This window comes from Mirounga angustirostris, unplaced genomic scaffold, assembly GCF_029215605.1.
Source record: "Mirounga angustirostris isolate CCGP_5_RB_7025 unplaced genomic scaffold, mMirAng1.0.hap1 SCAF_7, whole genome shotgun sequence".
NCBI lineage: Eukaryota > Metazoa > Chordata > Mammalia > Carnivora > Phocidae > Mirounga > Mirounga angustirostris.
This window is the reverse complement of record NW_026991715.1, coordinates 114,656,654-114,682,334: the sequence shown is the minus strand read 5'-3', so window position 1 is coordinate 114,682,334 and position 25,681 is coordinate 114,656,654. Positions and strand designations below refer to the sequence as shown.

General features: G+C 42.7%; 1 protein-coding gene and 1 long non-coding RNA gene across 4 annotated transcripts in view; one reads left to right on the top strand and one right to left on the bottom strand.

Annotated features, from left to right (window-relative positions):
• The window catches only part of SNX18 (sorting nexin 18), a 50,545-nt gene extending 25,913 nt beyond the window's left edge, over positions 1–24,632 (top strand). Inside the window, exons 2-3 of one of the 3 annotated variants that reach the window (XM_064596700.1) lie at positions 854–996; positions 23,645–24,632. In XM_064596700.1, the coding sequence (XP_064452770.1) occupies positions 854–996; positions 23,645–23,659 (158 nt within the window). In that variant the 3' untranslated portion in view covers positions 23,660–24,632. Of the gene's footprint in view, positions 1–853; positions 12,126–23,644 lie in introns of those variants that run through there. The other 2 variants (XM_045903433.3, XM_045903423.3) reach the window with 2 other exon arrangements.
• The window catches only part of LOC135365427 (uncharacterized), a 141,362-nt gene continuing 127,852 nt past the window's right edge, over positions 12,172–25,681 (bottom strand). Inside the window, exons 3-4 of the long non-coding RNA XR_010413271.1 lie at positions 24,053–24,349; positions 12,172–12,304 (exon numbers count right to left, since the gene is read on the bottom strand). This is a non-coding gene — a long non-coding RNA (uncharacterized LOC135365427). The remainder of the gene's footprint in view (positions 12,305–24,052; positions 24,350–25,681) is intronic.

Sequence of the window (25,681 nt, the reverse complement as noted above, 5' to 3'; positions counted from 1 at the left end):
ATGCTTTTGGGGGAAGGTCTGCCCTCATGTGGCACCTGCCAGAGTGACCGTCCCTTTCCTTCCCCTTTGCACACACCCTCTGGTGACATTTCTTGACAAGAGGCTATGGCCCCTCTGGCTTCATTCCCAGGTCATGACTAGAGCGGACTCAAAACTCCTTGATCCTTACAGCTCCTCAAGAAATTCTTACTTCACAGGGCCTCAGTGCTCCAGGTGTGAGTCTCCTGGTGGCACATGGAATCACCCCTTCTTCCCTGGCCAGCCCCATTGAGGGTGGCCTCCCATTGTAGACTGCCATCATTTCCAAGGCCCCTCCGTGACATAGCATGATTTCTGAAACACAGAGTTGGCACTAACATGTTTCAGGATCTAGTTCTAGAATCTTCAACAAGAATTCTTCGGGGAGACTTTCTGTGGAAGTAGATATGCACCTTCTTTGGGGTAATGTGTTTATAGATAACTTTCTTATTATAGGTGTGTGTCATGGTGTCATACGCTTTCCCTTAAGTAAAAATCGCAGTTTCTTGGTTTGTATTTTTAAAGACAGCTCCTTGCAGTTTATGATCTATTCCATATAGTCTCTCTACTTGGAGGAGATGAAACATACTGTAGATAGTTGGTCACTTGGCAAGTGCTGGTTTTGAGAAGTGAAATCGCAGCGGTGTAGGGGTTTTCAGAAACCCTATCAGATTCCTTTGTTTTCTAGTAACAGTCATTTAAGTTCCCTTTAAGTTCCAAAGGGCTTTAAATAGCTTAGGCAAGTATTTATAATGCTCAAGAGTCTGTTTACTATGTAGCTTTGCCAGTGGGATACATGTGTATATGTATTTAATTAATTTTTTTTTAACTACAGGAGCTCTTACCAAAGTAAAGGAGAGTAGGCGACACGTGGAAGAAGGGAAGATGGAGCTGCAAAAGGCTGATGGCATTCAAGATCGCTGTAACACTATTTCTTTTGCCACTTTGGCTGAAATTCACCACTTCCATCAAATTCGAGTAAGAGACTTTAAATCACAGATGCAGCATTTCTTACAACAGCAAATAATATTTTTCCAAAAAGTGACACAGAAGTTGGAAGAAGCTCTTCATAAATATGATAGTGTTTAATGACTGGTCATTGGGTTGTGGACTTTTTTCAGTTCAAGGATATTTCTACAGCAGAATAAAAACTGCTATCAAAGAGCTATTGCCAACTATCAGTGGTGGTACAAGGATGGTTTTGTGTTCAACTGAAGCTCGGCTGAATATATAATTATGTAGGAAAGAAACAGTTAATATGGTTATATAATAGAAACAGTACCACACATTGTAACTAAATTATATTATGTATGCCTACACTACCATTGTAACTTTTGGAATAATGATTATACTATTTGCCTTATTGCTTTTTGAAGTATGGGTATTTTAGTGCATACTTTGTAGACCTCAAAACCCATGAAGGGTCTCAAAGAAGCTGGCTGGATAAAAGCCTGCTGTGGATGCCTTTTTACTCTCATAGATTGGGATTACCTAAATTCAACCTGTTCTCTGTTTACAAACTCCAACTAGAGCAGCTATGCGACTTTGTGCCTTTAAACTCTTGGTTTTTCATTTCTCCACCTCCCTCCCTTTTTTTTAAGTAACCACAACTTTTCTGATCGAAAGAGTGAAAGGCTAGTGCATATAATGACAAACCTGTTGGTAACCTCATATTGGCGCTGGGGGCAGGCTGGGCGGATCAGCTGTCATCAGTTTTCACGGCAAGTTTTGTCCCCTGATACACGCTGGTGAGCGCAGCGGAGGGAGGCCTGATGCTCATCTTTGAACATGAAGTCTATTAGGGAAGAAAATGGTGCCACTCTATTCCCTTAGATGCTGTAGTAACATAGCCTCTTCAATCAAGTGTCCTGGAGACTTGGCGTGGAGGTTGAAACGAGCATGTCTTATAACACAGAGAAGGAGGAGTCTAATCGGTTGGGGACACAAGCACAGAATCAGTGATGACACACACTTGGTTTTAATTCTTAGGAGGGCTTTCTTTCTTTTTTTTTTTAGCTTGAAGATTTTAATATTCAGTTTTTTCTTTTTTAATGGATCTACACTGTTAACTGATTGAGACTCCACTGTGATTCACTCGTTTACTTAATCAAAAACTTTTCAGGGATGTCTGTAAAATTCAGTGTTATACGTGATTGAAAGTAGTGTTGGTTGATCTAAAGAGGGACCAGAAATAATTTCTACTATTCCAAATGCTGAAGGAGAAAAAAATAATTGTTTTTTTTTTTAAATATTGATAAGCCCCCAGGACATTTAACTTTAAAAGTTATTTTAAATATATTCTTTTATTATTATAAGGGAAATATGAATGGCTGATAAATACCAAAAAGATTCAAAAGCAGCTTAATTTAAAAAGCACAAAGAGATTCTGGCTTCAGATGCCAAAATCTCAATGTTTTTATAGTTGCTGAGCTATAAATAATGTGATTCTTGAGTTTACAGATTTAAAAATTGTCACTGAAAGGTTAAAGTATCTACTGTTTTTATGAAGTCAGACTTATGCTGCCTCAGAAGTCCCTGGATATTGAAATGGTAACACGGAAGTAAAGAGGTCAATTTGAAATATTGGTGAGTCACATTGATTAAAAAAGAAAGGGTCAATTTGCAGACAGTCAAAAAAGAAACGGTTATTGAAATAATTACTCAATAACACATTTACTCTAAAAAATCATCTCATATGGGTTGGATTTTTATCAGACTATCGTAATTTTGATCAAAATTTTATACCTTAGGTAACCTAGAGCCAGATTTAACATCATGTGGCTTTGTCTCTACTCCAGATACATGGGATTGTAACCAAATACATTGTTCTCTCAAAAGTAACTTCCTCTTGTTGATTGCAAAATACAGTTCTATAAGCAAGACCCATATATATATATACATATATATATGTATATATATATATGTTAACTTTATTGCAGAAGTTTGGAGATTATAATTATAGCATTTAATTTAAGTTTGAGTCTGTATCGGACAGATAAGCACTATGCTTTTCAAATGATTTGAAAATCATTCTTATTTGCCTCTTTATTTTGATGGTGGTTTGATTTTTTTTTTTTTTTCTTAAGTAAAATCACTAAAGTTGTGCAGTGGTAGCATGGAAATTATCTGAGGTGTCTTTATGATTGTGCTTTAGCCAGGGTGGACATAGCTTAAATTATAAAAACTAAAGATTAAAGTACAGGAGGTATAAGTTCATGCTGCCTACTTAGAAGAGAACTTTTGTTCTTCATAACTACATAACATTATAATGCCACTGATTCATAAGGGGTTTAAATGAATTCTGTGGGGGTAGGACACCAGAATTACTAGTGTTCATTTTCATCTAAGATCTTTATTTCTCTAACGTTCTTGGTCCTATTAAAACATTTCAGTATACAAAAATACTGCAATGTTAATACCCAAGAGAAAAGCCATCATAATGTGTATGCTGGTCATTATGATCAGTGTGGTACAGTTTTTTAAAATAAACTATCATGCCCTTCATGCCATTATTTGTCTTTATTTCTGTAATTTGTAATTTTGATATGTGATGTATTTATAACATGAGGGCGTCCACTTGAGCCTGGTTTTGCTATTTTCATTACAAACGGACTTGTTGATGTGCTGTAATAATTGTCATGCAGTGAGACTGGGTCTGCAGCCATGCATGACAACCCCATGACGCTCAGGCTGTTGTATCTATAGGCACAGTTTAAACCCAGAACAAGGGAACCCATTTGAAAGTGCAGCAGAGTCCGTGCATGTTGGTTTGCATAGAGTAGTAATTGGGAATAGAGTAGTTTCCTGGGCTTCACTGATATAGTTGTCCTACATGTATTCGTAACAACACAGCAGAGTCTTAAATGCCAGGTTTTAATTGTCTTACGTTTTGCTGCTGTTTTCATAATTAAGGACTTGAAAAATGTTTCAGTCTGTCAAGTCAAGCATGTGAAATTTATGTATCGACCTTTAAATGTCATTCTTTGCCAGGTTTGTTGCTATAGGCGTTTTGGTTTTTTTTTTTCCATTTATGTCTTCATTTCCTCAGAATCAAATACCATGTCTGATACCTTTAAATCAGTAAGCATTATCCAATTTTCTCATTTGCAGTCTTATCTTTGGCTAACAGAATTAGTAAAATAGGGTATTAATTATTTATAGACTACAATGTTGAACATCGTTTTATTTCATTCAAATGTTATGATTAGTGCAGATCAGTCATGTTTATCTTTTAAAAGAATAAACAAAGGTTGCTTTATTTCTCAGCTTCAGTGGAATATAATTATTTTTTTCTCCAGTAGTCAAGGAGGCGTTTATTTAATGTGAAAGACTTATATAAAAAAATAGAAGAGTGTGTTCACTGTCCTACGCTTCCTTCTGCAGTTGCCATAGACATTGTTCATGAAATGAGCTAGTTTGACTAAGCCTTTCAGGTAGTCCCACTGAGTATCTGCTTATGTTAGTATCTTCCATAACTATTAGGCATATAGCAGTAAACTGTGAGTGAGATGTTTTGAAATAATAGCTATTGTGAGTCTAGCACCTACACATAATAGGTACTTGAGTACAGTACTTCACACCACCTCTCTTGCGGTCTGTCACTGTTGGTTGCCAGAAATTGGACAGCTCACACCATCCTCATTCAAGATACAAAGGATCAGGGATGGGTACAGGGACCTGGTGAATCCCACATGAGGCCAAAGTCCCATCTGGAACTAAGCTTGCCTTCTATGTGGGGCTTTGTAATCTCTGTCAGCTTCTTTTCTTTATGAATCTGTTTTATTCTTTTTTCCTTTTTTACATCCTGTGGCTTGGCTTTCTCAGCATCTTCCAGTATGTCTAAATGGCCCAGACATCTTTTAGTTCACAGGGTTCCTTAGGCCAGTGGGGGAACACCTGACCCAAGCTGGACAAATCAGCTGTGGGTTGGGCGTGGGGTGGGTATGAGATGGAGAGGTTGTCTTAAAGGGTATGTGAGGGAAGAAAGGAAATGGTTGGAACCTCTTAAAATGGGCTTCATGCGGTAGTCCTCACAATAAACCTGGAGATTCTATCTCCTGTTCATAGATGAATTAAAAGGATCAGAGATATCTAGTATCTTTTGCCCAAGATTACACAGACTGAGTGACAGAGCTCAGAGTCAATGGGGATTTGGCTCAAATCTGTGCTAATTTAAACCAGATTACATTGGATGCCATTTCCCTGCTTCTCAGAAACCCCAGCCCATTTCCCAGGTCCGCACTGCTAGATCGATAGGTATTCTGTTCTGCTTTGTGCACTGGGCATGAAGGTGGTGCAAAGGGAAGCTCTGAAAGTCCCCTCTCTGCATTCATTTCTGTTGGAGAAGAGAGTCTCTGGTCCTGTCACCGTGTCCCCAGAGATTTATGTGCTGCTCTGATCTGTCTCAGTGGGGGAAGCAGGCAAGGTGTGACATTTCCATAGCGATATGAAGGGAGAGGGGAGAAGAACCAAAACCCAGTGGTTTCCCCTTCTCTCCAATTGCCACCTCCATGCAAACGTAAACGGGTTTCAGTTGCCATCAGAGTGGCCCTGGCAGAACCAGGAACTAATGTCAAGTCGAATGTTGAATTCCAGTTGGTCAGGGTCACAGTTAGCCATGGCAAGTTCCACTTGGTCACAGGAGGAAGCAACAGAACTCACGTAGTAAGCTCTGGGAAGTGAAGCGGACTTCTGGGCAGAGTACAGAGGATGCTCTGCTAGGGATCTAGGCCAGGAACCTGGAGAAACGAGCTGGGCATCTGAGCATCTGCCTCCATGCCAGGCCCCTGGGCTAGGGCGAGGTTAATCTGGGATTGGGTCACAGCTGAAGCCTTTCTAGGGATCACTGGTTCCTCCCACTTGGCTCTGCTGCCAGGATGTCCCAATCCCATCATTCCTGTGGCAGAGATGGGGCTGCGGGACTGCTATAGTGGCCTGTCTGGTTTGAAGAACGGTTTCACTTCCTTGGGTGAACGTGTACCAGAAGTCTGCCTAGGACAGGGCCAGTTGTCCCTGTGAAGCCACCTTCAGAGCAACTTAGAAACATGTGATATTCTGTTGCTGTGAGTCCCATCGGCCTATCTGGACATGCTTTCTAACTTGAAAGGGGCCAGATGCATCAGACCTTATTTTAGTAGTGGTTTAAATTTCCAGTCGCTCCAGGAAATGGCTCCAGCTAATAACTGCTGAGTTGTTGGACTTGTCTGCAAGCACAGTGGGGAAGCTGACCCAGCATTACAGTGAGAAAGGCAGTGTGCTGGAACTAGGGGTCACAGCCTCACTTCTCTACTGAGTGACCTCGGACAACTCACCAACCTGCCTTTGAGCCTCCATTTCCTCAATGGTAGGACAGGCCTACTTGGATTTTATTGAATTATTGAGAGTATTGGACTAACCAGAAAGTGAAGTCCTCAATCATTTTGCAGTACTCCCTTTATAAATAACATAGGAAGTGATAAAAAAAATTCCAGAAGTAGGTACTTAATAAATGATAGCCACATTCCCAAACACTGTGTGACGTTGAGCTAGTCACTTAATCGCTCTGAGACAGTTTTCTGTCTGCATCGGGATATAGTATCCCCTTCACAGAAATATTGTGAGAACTGAATAACAAATCAAAAGCCCTGAGCCCAAAGCATGGCAGGACTAAGAACAATAAAGATCCTCTTGATTATGTGAGAAGGGAAGGGGTAAGATGAAGGATTTAAGGGGCGCCTGGGTGGCTCAGTCGTTAAGCGTCTGCCTTTGGCTCAGGTCATGATCCCAGGGTCCTGGGATCGAGTCCCGCATCGGGCTCCCTGCTCAGCAGGGAGCCTGTTTCTCCTTCTCCCTCTGTCTACCACTCTGCCTACTTGTGCTCTCTTCTTGTCAAATAAATAAATAAAATCTTAAAAAAAAAAAAAAAGATGAAGGATTTAAGCCGTAAGAACTTCGTATCAGCTGTGCTGTGGAAAATTAAAGAATCCACACTTGGGGCCTGGTCAGGCAGGAGATCCTGCTTTTGGCATGGCTCTTTCACCTACCTGCTTTGTCTAGCTCTCCCCCAGTCCAGCCCTGTCCCAGGTCCAGACCCCTCTCCAGGTTCCTGCTCCCAGGACCCTGCACAGCATCCTCGCATATTCCATCTGGAAGCCTCGTTCATCACTTTCCAGACTCATCAAATTCCTCCTGTTGGGCTTGGGAGGAGCTCAGCTCTTCAGAGAGAACCCCTTTCCAATAAGGCTCCCCACTTGGTCTAAAAGAGCTAACTACCAGTATATTTAGAAGGTGGTACTGCAGCACTTACCAGAAATATCTACAGCAGACAGCTCAGAATTCTGCTTCTGTTCACCAGATTAATGATGATTGTACTGATGTCTGCTGCTTTCACACCTTAAAAATAGGTACTTGAAGCCTAAGACTAAGAGGGGCACTATGCTCAGCGTTTAGTATCTTGGCCCTGACGTCATGCCAATTGCAAATATTACTAAATGACGTTCAAGGCATTCACTCTGAGAAGTTGAACTTTATGCCTCTGAGTGGCTTTTGAAGTAACTATGCCCTGAAACAAATCAAATATTGGTGTAGATCAAGTTTGGTTAGACAACTTGGTTCTTCTTTTGTTCATTCAACCTAGTAGTTCTAGAAAATGCAGTTTTCGGTTTTGATTCGTAATGGTTCCCTTGAGGAGAAAAACCTTGAAAAAAATCGGAGAACAGGTAAGGATTTAGCAAATTAGGTTCAGCTTAGAACTGACGATGTTTCAGTGTATCTGTCGGTATTTCACATCTAGTTTTGATCATTCTCTTCATCACCTTGCCCATTTATGAACTCTCTTGTAAGCCGATTGGAATAGCAGGTGCCAGCTACATATTTGGTACAAGGCTGCAACTGGGGAATACCATCAATTCTCTGAGCCTGTGTTCTTTATCTGAACCAAAGTACTTACAGGAAAGGTGAAACTTGTAATCCCAGAGAAAGAGCTTTCTTGAAAAATGTTGCTTTTTAATGGCTCCTATTCTGGAATCCACGGAAAGAAAATTTGACTTTTTAGGTACTCATGCTGACAGGTGATTTCATGATAAATTGCACAGTTATCTGAAGGATTAAAAACTATAGGTGTCAGTCGTTTAAAAAAAAAAAAAGAAAGCTCTTTATATAGCATTATGGAATTTTCCCAAGGGAAAAAAAAGGGCAGAACTATTTTATATGCTATTAAGTAAAAGAGAAAATAAAAATAAATATATTTCCTCATATATTCGTAGGTTATTTCTGTAAGTAGATCATGACAGTTGGTAACAAGGTAACATTGTTTGGTTTGGGGTCTGGGAACTGGGTGGCTGGGGGACAGGGGTGGGAGGAAGATATTTATTGTATACTTTTATATCTTTTGAATTTGAATGTATTTTCCATTTAAAAAATAAAAATAAAATTAGAGATAACTAAAGATAAATTTTAAAATTTAAACTACCAGGAAAAAAAAATGTTGTAAGAAGGAGGGTGGACTCTAGCTCTGTACCAAGCCCTCTGAGACCTGGAAGCCCACCGTACAAGCATAGAAGGAACAATCTTGTACGGACAATGGACTCACAATAATGACCGAGTCAGTCCTCATTATGTTACTCCTTGTTGAAATACCGTAGCATTAGGACGTGTGCTGTTCAGGAGAACATTTAAAGTGGGCTGTAAAGAGAGATGACCAAACCATAGTCTGTTGTTCTCTGTGGTAACCGCTCTTCTTCCTCCCTGTCCTGTGAAGCCTTCCACATGCTCCAGTCCCGGTGTCTCAACCTTTGCCTACACTTTGGTGATGGCATTTAGCAGCTAAGTACCCGCAGATCCTGGGCTGACATCTACTTCTTATTCCTACCACTTAGACGTGGAGTGTTCATCATACTCTAGATTGGATACTATGACCTGCCATCACCTACATGATTTGATCTACAGAACTCTCCTGCAAAACCATTTTACAAACAAGAAAACACTCCTCAGTGGTCACTCAGCTGGAGAGAGGCCACGCTGGGATTTGAACCGAGGTCACCTGACTCCACAGCGTGTTCTCAACCACCGCACCACCTACGTGAGAATGCAGGGCGAGGTGCTGGAGCCGATGAGGAGGTGGTGTGGTAGTCTCCTTGAGGACAAGCCCTGTCCTTGACTTACTCCCCCTTGGGGGATGCTAGGCACCGGCGGTGAAGACAAGAAAGCTGTGGTTTGGAGAACAGATCTTGGTGACTCACCAGGTTTTTGAATAACACCGAACTTCATCTGAAAGGAACGAAATGCTAGGATGCTAGCCCTCTGCGTCCGCACTAGCAGCACAAGTGGTGGGGATGCTCAGGCGGGCCGTTTTCCACAGACAGACCTCTGTTGTGCTTGCAGGGGACGGAGGAGGCGGCCGCAGGAGGAGACAGCGGCCGGGCCGAGCCACACTGCCGGCTTTGTTCCGCGGCAGGCCTGCCGGATTCAGATCTGTGCCTCAGTGATGGCGACCCGGGACAGCACCTCACGCCCCACCCAGCCATTTGGGAACGGCTTCTGTTTGGACTGTCAGATGCCCGTATGCCGGGTGACTGCTGTCTGCTCTCCCGACACACAATAGGCCGAGTTTGAAGGAGAAGCACAAGCCGAGCTCCGGGGGTCCCGAGGGAGGCCGGCCTCTGAGCGGGTGGCCGGGGCCTCTCGCGGTCAAGACCAGGACCGGGAACTCACTGCCATCAGAGCTGTTTGCCGTCTGAAGCCCCAAGTGAAATGAACAAGTAATAAATCGCCATGCTGGTTCTGACTCCTTCATTACAGGAACTTTGAATGGGACCAGGCTACATGTCTTCTGACCAGCATATTTTCTCCTGCTTTACCTCGTGGGAGGCCAAATCATCATGGAAAGGTTGCTATGGAAAAGGTAGTTACCCGCCATCGACTCACATTTGAGTCGTTCAGAAAGCTGGGTGAAGCCACTGGCACAGCAGAGACCCCCTAGACACTTGGGCTGATTGATTTGTCGACAAGTATTTACTGAATTCCTAATTTCCAGGCATTGGTCTAGGCACTAGGAACACAGCAGTGAACAAAACCAGCCCACATCCCTGCCCTCATGAATTTATATTCCAATGGGAAGAGATATAATATTCAAATTAGTGAAATATATACTATATAGGTGGTGATAAGGGATATGGGGAAAACTAAAGTGGGGAAGGGGGGTATGAGTATAGTGAGGGGTGGGAGAACTTGTTATTTTAAGTAAAGTGGCCAGGATGGGCCTCCAACCTGAAGTAAAGACCTGAAGGACTCGAGTGTTGAGCCATGTGACTACCCAAGGGAAGAACATTCTAGAACACTAATAGCAAGTGCAAAGGCCCTGAGGCAGGAGAGCTTACCTGGCATGTTAGAAGCCCATCAGGGAGGTAGGATGGGATGGAAGTGGGAATGAGGTGTGGGGGGTAGAGGGTAGAGGTGGTGGTGGTGGAGGCCTGAGCAGGAAGAGATGCCTCCCAGAGGTGGGGGGATCCAGTCATAGAAGGCCATATATAGGCTGTTGTGAGGACTTTGGCTTTTTCTCTGAGTTGGGGAGCCCTGGAGGGTTTGGGCAGAAAAAAAAGCATGATTTACCTCATGTTGTGACAGGGTCACTTTGGTTGATCAATGGGGGTAGCAAAGGCAGAAACAGGGAGACCAGCTAGGAGACTTCCTGATAATCCAGGTGTGATGGGGGCCCACACTAAGGTGGAAGCTTAGGATAGTCAGGTTGAGTTCCTTGACCAGGGCACTGTGTCCCCAGTGTGGAGCTTAGCAAGCCCAAGAACAGTGTCTTCCTTTGTTTTCTATACCTCCATGGCTGAGGATTGTCCCTTTGATGGATAACTTATTACTTCATAGTTAAATGATCTATCTTGCTCTGATTCAAGAGCTATTCTCCTTAGAGTGACTCTTCTGGTCTATTAAATACTGATTTTATAACTCAGCTCTCAGAGAATACTCAAGTTCTTAGGGGCCACCTCATCACTGCCCCCAGATATAGAAGCCTGACTAGAGAGGTCTGACACAGAAAATTGACTTCCAGGGTTCTGGGGACACATAACCCATATTTCAGCAGTAGATTGGCTGTCCTGTTACGGCCTGAGAATCTTTTCTTTCTCTTAGTGTGGTCTGCCTGGTTGCCATGGTGGCTCTCTCTGACCAGTGCTGAGATCTCCAACATAGGGGTTGAGGGCCCAGCAGGTGTCTTTCCATCCACCCTGGGGACCTCATAACTGCCAGCTCAGGATGCTGCCACATGACATTTGCAAACTGAATGGGCGAACTTTAGCAGACCGTTCACAATTCCTTTGGATTCCTTCCCCCTTAATGTGCAAACATCTATCTGGTCTATTGCTCTTGGTGGTTGGGCCTTCATTGTGCCCTGTGTTCTGCCTCTGGCCAGGCTGCCTTTGCTGTGCCCCGCAGTCTGTCCTCAGTGAGACTTTTTATTGAAACTTCCTTTTGCTCCCATTTGTTGATCTATTTTTTTTTAAAACCATTGTTCGTCTTTTAACAAATATCTGCAAATGAGTTAATAAAACTTTAGAGGATTCCTCTGCCAGGCTCTCTTACTTGCAGGTATGGTATTTTTCAGCCCTGGCTTTACATTAGCATCAGCTGAGGAACTTTCAAAACTATGAAGATGCCTGGACCACACTCTAAACCAACTGAATCAGAATCTAGAGAGTGGGACACAGGCTTCAGGATGTTTTAAAAGCCTCCCCCGCCCACCCCACCCGATGATTCTGACGCACAACTTTGCTTTCTTTCTTAAAGGCAGTATAAACAGGGCCTAGCACCGGCAGGCTGTTGAGGCTGCTCGTTCTCTAAGGCGCTCAAAGGTTTTCTCTCAAAGGTTCTCTGTTGTCTCAGTGAGGTTTTATGGAGAGTCAGAGAGAATCAGTGAAGGGATTGAAAGAAGAAAACGTTCATTATATAAAGTCAAATGTCTGTTCCATTACCAGAACACATGGCCTGCAATGAACGATGAATTAATATAATTTTACTCTGTAATCCATTTGAAAAGCACAATTTTATTTCATTGTATTTTGTATATATTAAGAGCAGTGATCTGTTAAATATAAATGATTAAAATATGCCACGAAATGTTTTCCATTCTTCAATGCATCGAGGTTTTAAAGAATCGGAAGTGGTTCCAGCCCTCCTGGGGCAGAGGGGCTCCTCTGGGGAGCGGCCTGGGCCTGGAGGAATGAGCATGGGGCAGCGACTCCCACGAGCCAGGTCTTCCTTTTCTGGCCCTGAGACTCTGGGCAGATCCCTTCATCCTCTCCTGCAAGGAAGGTTTCATGATTCTATAATGAAGGTGTGGAAACAGGTTCCGAGAACGTAAAACAGCTAATTCTGTAGGCATCTTTGTGTAGCATTTTTGAGTTGACTGGTTTTCTCCTGTGCCACCCCACCCACACACCACACTGGACACCATGCCAGCCTTTTGCAAGCTGCTTCCTCCGCCAGTAAGGCCTTCCAAGTCGTCTTTGTCTGGCTGAATCCCACTCCTCCTTTGGGGCTGGGTGCAGGCTTTTCCTCCTCCTGGCCGCTCTCCCTGTCCCGCCCTCCTACCCTGACTTAGTGAGGTACCCCTCCCTGTGCTCCCGGCGCGCCCAAGCTTTCCTCTGCCTTGGCCTCTCCTGCATTTCATGGAATTCTCGTGCCTGCTTCTCCTTCTCTACTGAGTCAGCTTCTTTTCTCTGTACCTCCTCCTGGTTAACACAGTGCTTGGCATATTTATAGATTTATTTTAAGAAAGAAATAAGACTGGGTGACCCAAAGGTACTACCATCTCCGTGTTATATTTGCGATGCATTTACAAGCAGGATAATTTATGAACTGGAATATCTTTGCTATATTTTCCCTCTCTTTTATTTTAAATCGACTGGCAAGCTCTTGCCAAAAGTAGAGAGAGAGGTTACCTCCAAAAGCTCTCTCTTTGGTGAAAGTCTAAAATCTTCTACATCCATGTTGATGACACAATGTTTTATCAGGCTTTTATTGATGGACTTTAGGTTGCTTACAGATTTTGTCACAAATGATGCTGCTCTGAACATCTGTGGTCATTGTGTCAGTTTCCTATCGTTGCTGTAACAAATTATTGTGAACCTGGTGGCTTAAAACAACACAAATTTATAACCTTCCTGTTCTGGAGGTCAGAAATCCAAAACAGATTTCATTGAGCTAAAATCAAGGTGTTGACAGGCTCTGGAGGCTCTTGGGGCGGATCCTTTTTCTTGCCTCTTTTAGCTTCAAAAGGCAGCTATATCCCTTGGCTTCTGGCTCCCTTCCACCTTAAAAACGGCAAATGTTGGTTGAGTCTTTTCACACTAACATGGAATCACTCCTCCACTGACTCTTCTGCCTTCCTCATCCACATTTAAATGACCCTCAGGGTTACATTGGGCCCACCTCGTACAATCCAGCAGCATCTTATATTAAGTTCAGCTGATTAGAAGCCTTAATTCTGTCTGTAATCTTTATTACTCCCTGTCATGAACATGACCCACAGCTTCTCAGGTTCTGGGGATTAAGATGTAGACATTTCTAGGGGGCCATTATTCAGTTTGCCACAGTCCTATATCTTTGAACATTTGTATGATCATCTCTGTGGAATAAATTAACGAGAAATAAACTTGCAGAGTTGTGGGGAGGGGAAGAATGCACAAAAAAAATTTAACTGCCCTCTTAAAGGTTTCAATTTCTACTATCACTTGTTTTTGTTTTTTTAAGATTTTATTTATTTATTTGACAGAGAGGGAGAGAGACAGCGAGAGAGGGAACACAAGCAGGGGGAGTGGGAGAGGGAGAAGCAGGCTTCCCGCTGAGCAGGGAGCCAGACGCGGGGCTCGATCCCAGGACCCTGGGATCATGACCTGAGCCCAAGGCAGACGCTTAACGACTGAGCCACCAGGTGCCCCTCTACTATCACTTGTATTCAAGCCCCTATTTCTTCTTACCCTGACCACTTCTGAATATTTTAATGTTTAAAATCTTTGCCAACGCTGCTGTTACAAATCAATTAGTACTACAGAATTTGAAAACTAAACAAATCTGCCACGTGTTGATGTTAAGAAGCTGATGGGACACAGAAGTGTCCATGATCCAAAAGTTGATCTTTTTTGCATTCTCTAAGTACCATCAGTTGATGAGTAAAGATGTGGCACAGAATCAATAGTAAGGGAAATGCCCTATGATAAATACTTTCTTGCTAGCAGTTCATAGATTTATTAATTTATTAATTAGTCCATTAGTATCTATCATACTCTTAATGCAGACCAGCGACCACCTGACCTCTAGGAATTTACAAGCAGTAAAAGGGATAAATCACAAGTGATGGCAGGTGATTTGAGAATTGACTATACTTGTGTAAAATCCATCCATGCAACTCACATGATCTAACCCATAATGGATCACCTTTATTTTTGACAACTTCACACTTCTACCTAAATAGTTGGGAACCATGCAATATTGCAATATAACATAAAATTGCCAAAATGTGTCTGAGTGTAAAAATTTGTCAAGTCTCAGGAAGTGATCTAAAAAACTGATTATCTGAAATAAGCCGGTCACAAAAAGGCAAATTCCGCTCATATGAGGGACCTAGAGTGGTCAAATTCACAAAGAGAAAATAGAACGGTGGCGGCCAGGGGCTGGGGAGAGGAGGAGACAGGAACCGTTTGATGGGTGGAGCATTTCAGTTTTGCAAGACGAAAAGAGTTCTGGAGATTGGTTGCACAGCAGTGGGACTAAAGTGTACACTTAAAAAGGAATGAGATGGCAAATTTTATGTCATTTATGTTTTACCACAATTTAAAGAAAAATCTAAAACCAAAAACCAATCAGTTATCTACTAAGCAGTCAGGGGGAGGAAGTTACCGCAAACATTTATTGGGTGTCAACTGTGCTGGGCATTTTCAAGCATCAGCTCATTTAATCCTCACAACCACCCCGGGTGGTGGGCATAACTGACACTATGTTGCAGGTGAAGAAACTAAGTAACTTGCTCAGAGTCAGGCAAACTGGGATTTGAGCCTAATTTGTCTTTCTTCCGCATCCTCATGCCTGACAATTAAAGGTTGCATGTGTAAGATGAATGTGATTTCCATCGAGCACCCTCCTAAGTATTCTCTAAAGTAGAAAGGCTCCTATTAAAAATGACACAAGGACACAATTACTTCACTAGGATATAAAATTCCTAGAAACATGTACTGGCTTCTCCAGCTAAGGTTTATCTTACTAAATAATTAGAGCTTTAACTCCCCCCCCCCCGGCCACCCCCCTTCCCTCTTTTCTCCTTTGTTTCTTTCATTATTAATGTCTGCATCATGGTCACACAGAGCAGCACAATCCATGTTGAGGTAACATAATTACATTTGGTCCTGCCTGTACTATTCTTTCATTCAGAGAAGGCTGGGAAAGATCTGTACGGGACAAAGGACATGCCCCGCCCGTCCCCGCTCTGACACAGGCCCTCGATGATGTCACATACAAAGTCATTTCCTGCTTGGTCCTTATCTGTAATGCCGACCAAATTAATAGCTTTACTTCCTTTACTTGTGTGTAATGGAATTTGGAAATAAAAGTAAAATCACTTCCTATTGGGGTTTATACTTAAGTCCTTTAAAGTTCATGTACTTGGATGCTTTTTTGTCTCTGGAGACCATGAGGTTGTTTGATGTAGAAAAGGAACAAGCCATGAAATATGCCACGCTGAAATTCAGTGACGTTCCTAGTTTACCTACTGTCCATGCTCTGGTGACTGTCTTTCCAACTCCCAAACCTTCTGAAGATTTGCAAGGAGTAAAACCTGACTCATCCCAGCAGGGAGGTTTTAAGAGTAATTAAAAAGGGTAGCTGTTGTTATAAAGTGAATCGCCCACGTGGCCCTTGGAAGATGTCCTCTGCAGCACAGGGCAATGACCAGAGCACCGGACTTGGGAGTCTCCTTTTGGCAAGAGAAGCTGGAGCTGACTAACCCAAAGGGAGGCCGTGGCATCGAGGGACAAAGCATGCCTGTGAAAATGTAAACTGTCAGGCATATTCCCTCAGGGTCCCTGTTCCATAAGGAGAGATAGTGGCGCCCGAATCTGGGGACCAGGCTGGAAATCGAGTAGCCACTACCAAAGGGGTCACCTGAGTTTACATTTAATATGAGTTTACATCTGAGTTTACATTTAAATCAGTTATAAATGTCCATATTTAGATGGCTGTATAATCAATAGTCAGCCTTCACTGAAAACCAGTTGTCTCCTTTACTCCTTTTTATTATCACATCTTCCCTTTGTCCCCCCAAATGTATTCATTCATTGTCAAATGCCAAAACAGGGTGCTTTTTATGCAAAAGATGGAGAATGACATTTGCTGTGCAGAATTAATGGCCTTGAGAATGAAAATACTCAGTCTACTGACTCTTGACTTTTAAATAGAACTTGTGTCTTTATTCTTCCCCTTATCAACAGGAAGCAGATATACAACGGACAGAACCTGATGCAAGGCAACAAGTTTTGAAAGTTATATATTTTTCTTCAGACCGTGATTATTTTTGGAAGGTTAACATCCAGCTTGGATATTTCTAAAATGAGGTTTTTGTTTCTCTGCTGATAAAATCAATACATGATAAATAATACCTGATAAGTATAGGAAAATATTAGAAAAGCAATCGCTACATTTTGGGAGCAGTTTTACTTTACTAAGTGTGTGGCCCCCTGACCTTGCTGACCCTCAGGCAGCCCTGTGGGGAAGGCATTGACATTACTCCCTTTACCAACAAAGGTGCTCAGGTGCCAAGATGGAGGGTCGTGTAGGAAAATACGGAGTGGGATTTAAATCTGGGTCTTCGAACTCCAGAGCCTACATTCTTCACAGCAAAGATTCTTTGGTGTTTGTTTCTCGTTTATAAATATGGAGGCAGGAAAATGTGGTGTTAGATTTAAACATTCTTTATACCATATGAGTAGACTAGTGGTTATGGGGAAAGGAGGGAAGAAAAGGGACCATCATCTCTCCTCTGCCTTGGGGGACACAGCTTCCAGCTAGGCTCCATCTTGTGATCTGGGTACTAGGACCTTGGCAGGCTGGTCAACCTCTCAAGAGGCCTCTTGAGTCCCTCCATCTACAGTTCCTCGGTGATTTTGTATAGATCTGATTTTTTTTTTTTTTATATATATATGTCTCTTTCTATTTGAAGTAGCTTGAGTAATTTCTCTTTTCTGTGGCTGAATCCTGACTGATGTGATGTATATATGAGTATATGATTTCTATAATTGGAATCTGATACAACTTTACAATTTGCTTTTTTTCTTTTTTTTTTTTTTTAAGATTTTATTTATTTATTTGACAGAGAGAGACACAGCGAGAGAGGGAACACAAGCAGGGGGAGCAGGAGAGGGAGAAGCAGGCTTCCCGCGGCGCGGAGCAGGGAGCCCGATGTGGGGCTCGATCCCAGGACACTGGGATCATGACCTGAGCCGAAGGCAGACGCTTAACGACTGAGCCACCCAGGCACCCCACAAATTGCTTTTTTTTCAACTTAATATTTTCTCATGAACATTTTAAAAATCTCAAAATCAAATGTTTCCCAGTAGGGTAATATTCCTTCATATAAATGTAGCATCATTTACTTTCTATTCCTTGGTTAGGGGACATTTAGATTCTCTCCAGATTTTTTACTCTTATAAATGAGTATTTCTTTGACAGAACATATTAGTTTTACACTGCTTTCTTAACAGATTAGTACAGACATGGTGGTGGAAACCACAAACAGCATAAATTTATCTTGCAGTTTTAGAGTCCAAAAGTCCAAAGTGAGCTCACTGGGCTAAAATCAAGGTGTTGCCAGGGCTGGAGCCTCTAGGAAAAGATTCATCTCCTTGCCTTTTCCAGCTTCCTGAAGCTGCCCACATTCCTTGACTCATAGCCGCTTCTATCTTGAAAGCCAGCAATGGCCGGTTGACTCCTTCTTATACTGCATTATGCGAACACTGATTCTTCTGTCCCCCTCTTTTACTTAATAAGGATCCTAGTGATTACACTGGGACTACCTGGATAATCCTGGATAATCTCTCCTCTCAAATCATCTGATTAGCAACCTCAATTCCCTCTGCAACCTGATTCCCTCCTGCCACGGAACATAACGTATTCACAGGTTCTAGGAGTTAGGACATGTGGGACCATTTGAGGAAACCATTATTCTGCGTACCACACACAGTAATTCTGCTTTGGGGAATCCATCCTGCAAGAAGAATCAGAAATGCAGATAAAGGAACTTTTTAAGGCTTCTGACATGTCAATTGCAATTATACGAACTTATATCCGATTTGCAGGCTTTAAATATTCCCATCTCATTCTCACCATGCCGTAGCTAGCATAAAATATTAGTTTCTCAATATCTTCTTGGCATAGAAGCTTATTAATAAGTATAATACCCTTGTGTGATAGAAAATTCAAAGAGTACAAGAGAGTTCACAGTGGAAAGTAAGACTCCTGCTTGCCTGTATCCTCCAGTCTCCCCCAGAGGCTACCATTAATGCCAGATTTTTATCTATCATTGTAGAGATATTCTATACATATATAAACATATGTAAGGATGTGTCACTCCTTTTTACACAAATGGTGATATACTGTGCCTATTCTTCTGATCTCCTCATAGGTTTTGGAAATAGGATTGATATGGGTAAATAACAATAGTATCTCAGATCTAGAAATTCTGTACGTTCTAAAATAGCCACAATTAAGTATGACTTATTTTATTTTAGCAAGTGATGAGCCACATAGAGACCTTCTCATCTTTTACTTAGAAGTATGAGTGCAGGAGCGCCTGGGTGGCTCAGTTCGTTAAGCATTTGACTTTTGATTTTGGCTCAGGTCACGATCTCAGGGTCGTGAGATAGAGCCCTACTTTGGGCTCTGCACTGGCCGTGGAGCCTGCTTAGGATTCTCTCCCTCTGCCCTTCCCCACAGCTTGCACATGCACACACTTACTTTCTCTCTCTTTAAAAAAAAAAAAAAGCATGAGTGCATTAGGATTCTACTTTTTGTAGATGCAAAATTTCAATGGGCAAAGGCATATTGAAACAAGTTCAATCTTAGGACAGGCATTTGCAACTCCATCGCTGGAGCTGAATGTTGTGTTTACACTATGAAAATGGATGGTGTGTCCTATCATAAGAAAAAAGGAGCTATTTCTAGCTGAGAGAAACTTACAGTGTAATGTATCAAAATGCAGAATAAAGCAGATTTCACTACTATGAATTCATATTTTCATAAAGAATTATACTGTCACCCCATATAATAACCACTTCCTGACACTCTATGGTGGCATTCTCCAACTGCGTTCTGGAAAGTAATAATTTTAGTGGAGAAAAAAAATCTATTATCAAAGAAATTCAACCAAGCTGCCTTATATTGAAATAATAATCCATCATAAAACAGAAAAAAAGGAGCGCCTGGGTGGCTCAGTCGGTTAAGCCGCTGCCTTCGGCTCAGGTCATGATCCCGAGGTCCTGGGATCGAGCCCTGCATCGGGCTCCCCGCTCAGCGGGAAGCCTGCTTCTCCCTCTCCTTCTGCCTGCCTCTCTGCCTACTTGTTCTCTCTCTCTCTCTGTCAAATAAATGAATAAAATCTTTAAAACAAATAAATAAATAAATAAAACAGAAAAAAACCTAACAATCAATCACACTAGTAGCAAGAAATGAACACATAGGAATAAATATTCAATACATATAAAATAAGCTATGAAATTTCATGAGAATATTGAAGAGGGTGAATACACCCATTTACAGACTAAAATGGGGTGGGCTGGGGTATGCTGTGGTTCTCAGGAATTGTGAGCGAGAACAAAGGTCACTGGGAAGGAGTTAGAGGGAAAGGTTAGCGAGGGCGGAGTGTGAAGCTATCCGAGATGTATAAACACTGAAGACCAGCCAGAGGGGTCTCAGAACAGGCAGAGAATATCATATAAATTGTAAAGTAGCTGGGTTTGGGGCTTTCCCCAGACCCAAACTGCCTTGCCTGGGAACGGAAGATGTTTCATTTTGTCAGGGCAATGTGATGGGAAGAACAAAAGGAAGGAGCTCGAAGTTTTTGCCTTTCTTTCCACTGCATGTCTTCCTCTCTAGAAACCAGAGCCACATAAGTAGTTAATTCTACCTGAGTGCCTGCTGATGGGCAAGCGGGTACACAGAGGATCACAAATCTAGCAGAAAAGGCTATTGGCTGTTACTAGAGTGATGGCACCTTGGAGGATACACAGAAGATATCTCACGTTGGTCCAGCAGAGCTCAAAGCACCTTAGCACCTACTTCTTGCCTGGTCTCTTGAGACTCCCTCCACCTGTGTGGAGGAGGCCACTGGTTGCCTTTGTGCCAGGGATCCTTGGCATGGTATGTTCTGTAGAAGCTGGAAGGGAAAGCTGGTCCCTGGGATTGGGACCTTATCTGTGTAATGAGTGCCTTCCTCCCTGAGGCACTATTTGCTTTTAAAGTTTCCTTAGAAACCATGCATATAATACTTAACTCATCCTTGGCTCCATCCAGACATTTTTTTGTGGAAGTCACAAGGGCTGTTCTTTTCAACTGTGGCCTTTTGCTTCTCCCTGCTTTCCCTTGGTTTCTAAAGTGTGGCCATTCCAGAGGGCCAAGGCCTCATTTGTCATGCCAAGATTTGTGTTTGTGCTCTTGGCAGGACGTGTTGTTAACCTTTGAATACTACGTCTCTGAAGGAAAAGGATGTACTCCAGTGACACACTTTACGTTAGAAAGATTGTTAGCAGGGGCAGACATGACATCGGCAGCACATAGGCCCCGTTCTGTGGTTGTGTGAGGGCACCCGTATGCCAAGCCAGGGGAGATGGGTAAACTGTCCCCTTCCCTTGCCAGGGGAGGGAAGGCCCAGCACCCTGTCTCCATCTTCTAGGCCCTCAGCGTTCACTCCCACTTCTCTTGTCCCTTCCTCCTGCTTCCCTCCCCACATTGCTGCACAATGGTTGCCCTCCCCGATTCCCAAAAGATGTGGTGGTTGTCTGAACTCTGGGCCTGGCCACCTGAAGAAGGACAGTGCTGGAGAAGTGCCTGAATCTTCTTTTCAGATACTGCTACTTCCCTATGACCCAGCCCTGAAGAGACTAGACTCAGCCCTGGGATTTGTAGTCACATCACTAAAACAAGCTCTGATTACAAAATAATTGGTATGTTGATTATGGTTACCGTACAGAGACACCTCAACCTTCACCAAGAGTCTTTCGTTACTTGTGCCTGAAAATACAATCACCATATTTCAGTGGTACCTTTTTTTCTAAATGAAAATCATTTTCTTTTTTCCTGATGAAGTAATATGAACTCAATTTAAAGAATTTCAAAAATATAGAAAAATATAAAGAATAGTGTAAACCTCCCCAAATAATCTCTGTTAAGAGTTTGGGGTCACACCTCCTAGGTTTTTCCTGTGCATGCACATACGTTCAGACTTTCTAAAAAATGTGACTGTACTATTCATGATGTTTATTCATGATCTATTGCCACACAAGACAACCTAAAACTCAGAGATATAAAACAACAACCACCTTGCTATGGCTCATGAATTCTCTGGGTGAGGAGTTTGGACAGGAGACATCAGGGGTGGCCTGTCTCTGCTCCATGAAGTCTGGGACCTCAGCTGGGAAAACTCAAATGGCTGGGGATAATTGGAATATCTGGGGTCTGGAAACATCTGGAAACTTCTTTCTTCATTTGCAGAGCTAGCAGCACCTGAAATTGGAATTCTGAGCCCAGCTGGGATTGTTGACTTATGTGGCTTTTCCACATGGCTTGTACTTCCTTACAGTATGGTGGCCTCAGAGTAGTCAGACTTCTTATATGGTGCCTTGAGGTTCTAAGAATGAACCAAGGTAGAAGTTGCGTGGCCTTTTGTAATCTAGCCTTGGAAGTTATATAACGTCATTTCTGCCATACTGTACTGGTCAAAGAAGTCACAAGCCCACAGAGATTCCAGGGGAGGGGACAAAGGCTCCATTCTATGGGAGGAGTGTCAGAGAACTTGCAGCTGTGTTTTAGCATTCTGACAAACTTTTCTTATTTTTATATAACATAGACAGTATACTAGCTTGAATTGTGTCCCCCCCCCCCCCACCAAAAGGTATGTTTAAGTCCTAATCCTCACTACCTGTGAATGTGACCTTATTTGAAAATAGGGTTTTTGTAGATATAATCGAGTTAAGATAAGGTCATAGGGTAGGCCCTAATCTAATGACTGGTATCCTTATAAAAAGGGAGAAGTTTGGACACAGGCACGTGGACACATAGGGAGAAGGCCCAATGAAGAGGGAGGCAAAGATTGGAGTGATATTTCTATAAGCCAAGGAACATCAAGGATTACCAGCAACCACCAGAAGCTGGGAAGAGCCAGGGACATCCCTAGAACCTTCAGAAAGAACATAACCATGCCGACACCTTGATTTTGTATTTATTTTAATTGGAGTATAGTTGACACACCATGTTGCATTAGTTTCAGGTGTTCAACACAATGATTTGACAATTCTATATGTTCTACTGTGCTCACCACAAGTGTAGCTCCCGTCTGTCACCAGACAAGGCTGTTACAATGTCATTGATTATATTCCCTATGGTGGGCCTTTCATCCCCGTGACTTATTCATTCCATAACTGGAAGCCCGTGCCTCCCACTCTCCTTCCCCCACTTTGCCCATGCCCTTATCCTCCTTCCCTCTGGCAACCATCAGTTTCTTCTCTGTATTTGTGGGTCTGTTTCTGCTTTCTTTTGCTTTTATTTTTGCTTTTTAGATTCCACACATAAGTTTAGTCATATGGAATTTGCCTTTCTCTGTCTGACTTATTTCCCTTAGCATAATACCCTTTACATCCATCCATGTTGTCACAACTGGCAAGATCTCATTCCTCTTTTATGGCTGAGTAATATTCCATTATACATATATATACCACATCTTCTTTATCTATTCATCTACCAAGGGACACTTGGATTGCTTCCATATTTTGGCTATTGTAAATAATACTGCCATAAACATAGGGGTGCATATTTCTTTTTGAATAAATGTTTCATTTTCTCTCTGACACCTCGATTTTGGACTTCTATCCTCCATAACTGTGTAAAAATAAATGTCTGTTTTAAGCCACCACAAAGTACAAAGTACAAAGTGGCTTTGTACTTTGTCCTTTGTCACAATAGTTCCAGGAAATGAACACAGTTACCCATATCCGTATAGATCTCATTGTCATTTCATAGTTGTACAAAGTAACCATTCAATGTTTAATCATCACTGATATAAATCAATCTTAAATAGATCTAAGGAGGGGCGCCTGGGTGGCTCAGTTGGTTAAGCGACTGCCTTCGGCTCAGGTCATGATCCTGGAGTCCCTGGATCGAGTCCCGCATCGGGCTCCCTGCTCGGCAGGGAGTCTGCTTCTCCCTCTGACCCTCCTCCCTCTCATGCTCTCTGTCTCTTATTCTCTCTCTCTCAAATAAATAAATAAATAAATAAAATCTTAAAAAAAAATAGATCTAAGGAATTTAGCCCAATAATCAGCATGAAATTATATTCTATGCAATTAAGTGGGTGACTCATAGCCTCCCTTTCTTTTCCCCATAGGGCCAGCAAGGTTAGCACAGAGTTGGCATTCAAAAAATATCAATAAACTTGTTACCACCACCAAGAGAGTGTCAGAAAATAGGAAGTCTGATCACCTACAAGCATTATATTAAAGGATTCCGAATATTAAGGATTCTAAGAAAGTCCTGTCACTTCTGGAAACCTGCTTGGTCAGGTGAGCTGAGCAACAGGTAAAAAACTTCAACCTAAGAGAACGTTCCCGTAAAGCATCAAATATTTTAAAGTGAACGTGGTTATAATACAAAACGTTAAAACCCATTGTTGTGTACAGATGGGATACTTCCAGGTCCCCGGCCAAAAAAGGAGTTTTAAACATCAAAGCCTCTTTGCCAAATGTTAAGAAATGATTCAGAAATGTCAACCTGGCAGACAACTACGGAAACCTACCCCATGCATTATAGACCTTTCCTGCTGTTCCTTTATGACTTCTGGGTTGGATGAGGCCTCCAGTGTTTTCCTTCTCAAGTTCAACTATCCGTTTCTTGGCCCCATTTGTGACTTCCTGGACACAGAGGGAAGACATGGGGTAAATCTGGAAAGGAACCACAGGCCTCCTCCCTCTCCCTCGTGGGGCCAAGTCAGAGCAACAGGCCGAGTGGCCAACTCGGGAAGTGATGAGGCTGCAAGCCCTTCCAGTCTCGTGGTTTCTTTCTTCTACAGACCAGGAGTCTTCTCAAAAAGGGCCTACAGGAAAAAAATAAAATAAAATAAAATAAAGCCTGTTTTAATTCTAAGGCGCGTGGCAGTGTGTTTGCCATTTCCAAGGGATCTTTAGCTGCTCTGAGCACAACAGACTGGACAACTAAAGTGCAACAAGAATCCTTAGTTCTTATTTCAGCCCCAAAATCCAAAGAAAGCTGTGGCTCCTTCAATCCCCATCCACTTCATTGGAGTGGCATGTGAACTTGACACTATGGCTGAACAAGGCACGGATCATTCTCCTTTCTCCCAACAGAGCCATGGCAGCTTTATTTGGTGTGAAGCAAGTAGCTGTGTGGTTCTACATGAGGACTGGATTCTGAGCTTAGTTTGAACCTCAGCCCTCTAACTCCATCAATTCCTACCCATGACACCTTGGTAAGTCATTTATCCTCACAGAAAGCATTTCCCATGTCACAGGATTAGGATGAGGATGAGGAAGACAGATGTTTCATGAATGCATACCAAAATATCACACCCCCACCCACACACACACACCTGCCCCTCTGCCCACCTGCTCCAGCAATTGGCAGGAGAAAGCATCAGAGGTGATGCGAACGTTCTGGAAAGTGCACATTGAAGCCAACTCATGGGAACAGAGCAGAGTCCTAGGACTAGGACTTTTGCTTTTGGTAGGACTAGTTTTTATTGAGGACAACATTGGAGCCCAGAGAGATTAAGCAACTTGTCCACAGTCACACAGCTGGTTTCTGGTAGAGCGCGGATCAGTACTGAAGCCTCTGCTGTTCTTTTGGGGATATCAAGCCGAACAAAGTAACTCAGGAGGAAGGGATGTAAGAGACTATGTAGGGATGTAAATGTAGGGATGGAGTGGGATCCAGTAAGAGCTGAGGGCTTGGCTGTCCTGAAGCCTTGTGAAAGACTGAGAAAAGGTGGCTGAAGCTCTGGGAAGGTCAGGGTAGGAGTTACAGTTGTTTCCTTCCAACCGGTTCTGAGTTGTATGTGCAGGACCTGAGCAAGTGGCTACAACGCTGTGTGTGGTTGTTGGAACTCACAAACTTCTAGAGCCCACAGTGTGAAAAAGTAAACAGGTCAGATCCAAGGCTGACACAAAGCAAGAAGAACGCCACAGATTTGCAAGTTAGGTTGCTCATCATTACACAAAAATGCCATTTTCTCCCAGCCTGGCTGGGCCGTACCTCCCTCCCAACTAGAATCATAGCTCTTCAGGAAGGGGATCGGTCTGTAGCTGTGGAAAATTCTGGGCAGATCAATGCGCTATTTCTAGATGTCAGGTGAGCTCCAGGACTCGCAAGTCTTCACCCTAAGCCCATTAATCAAGTCTGATGACTTAAT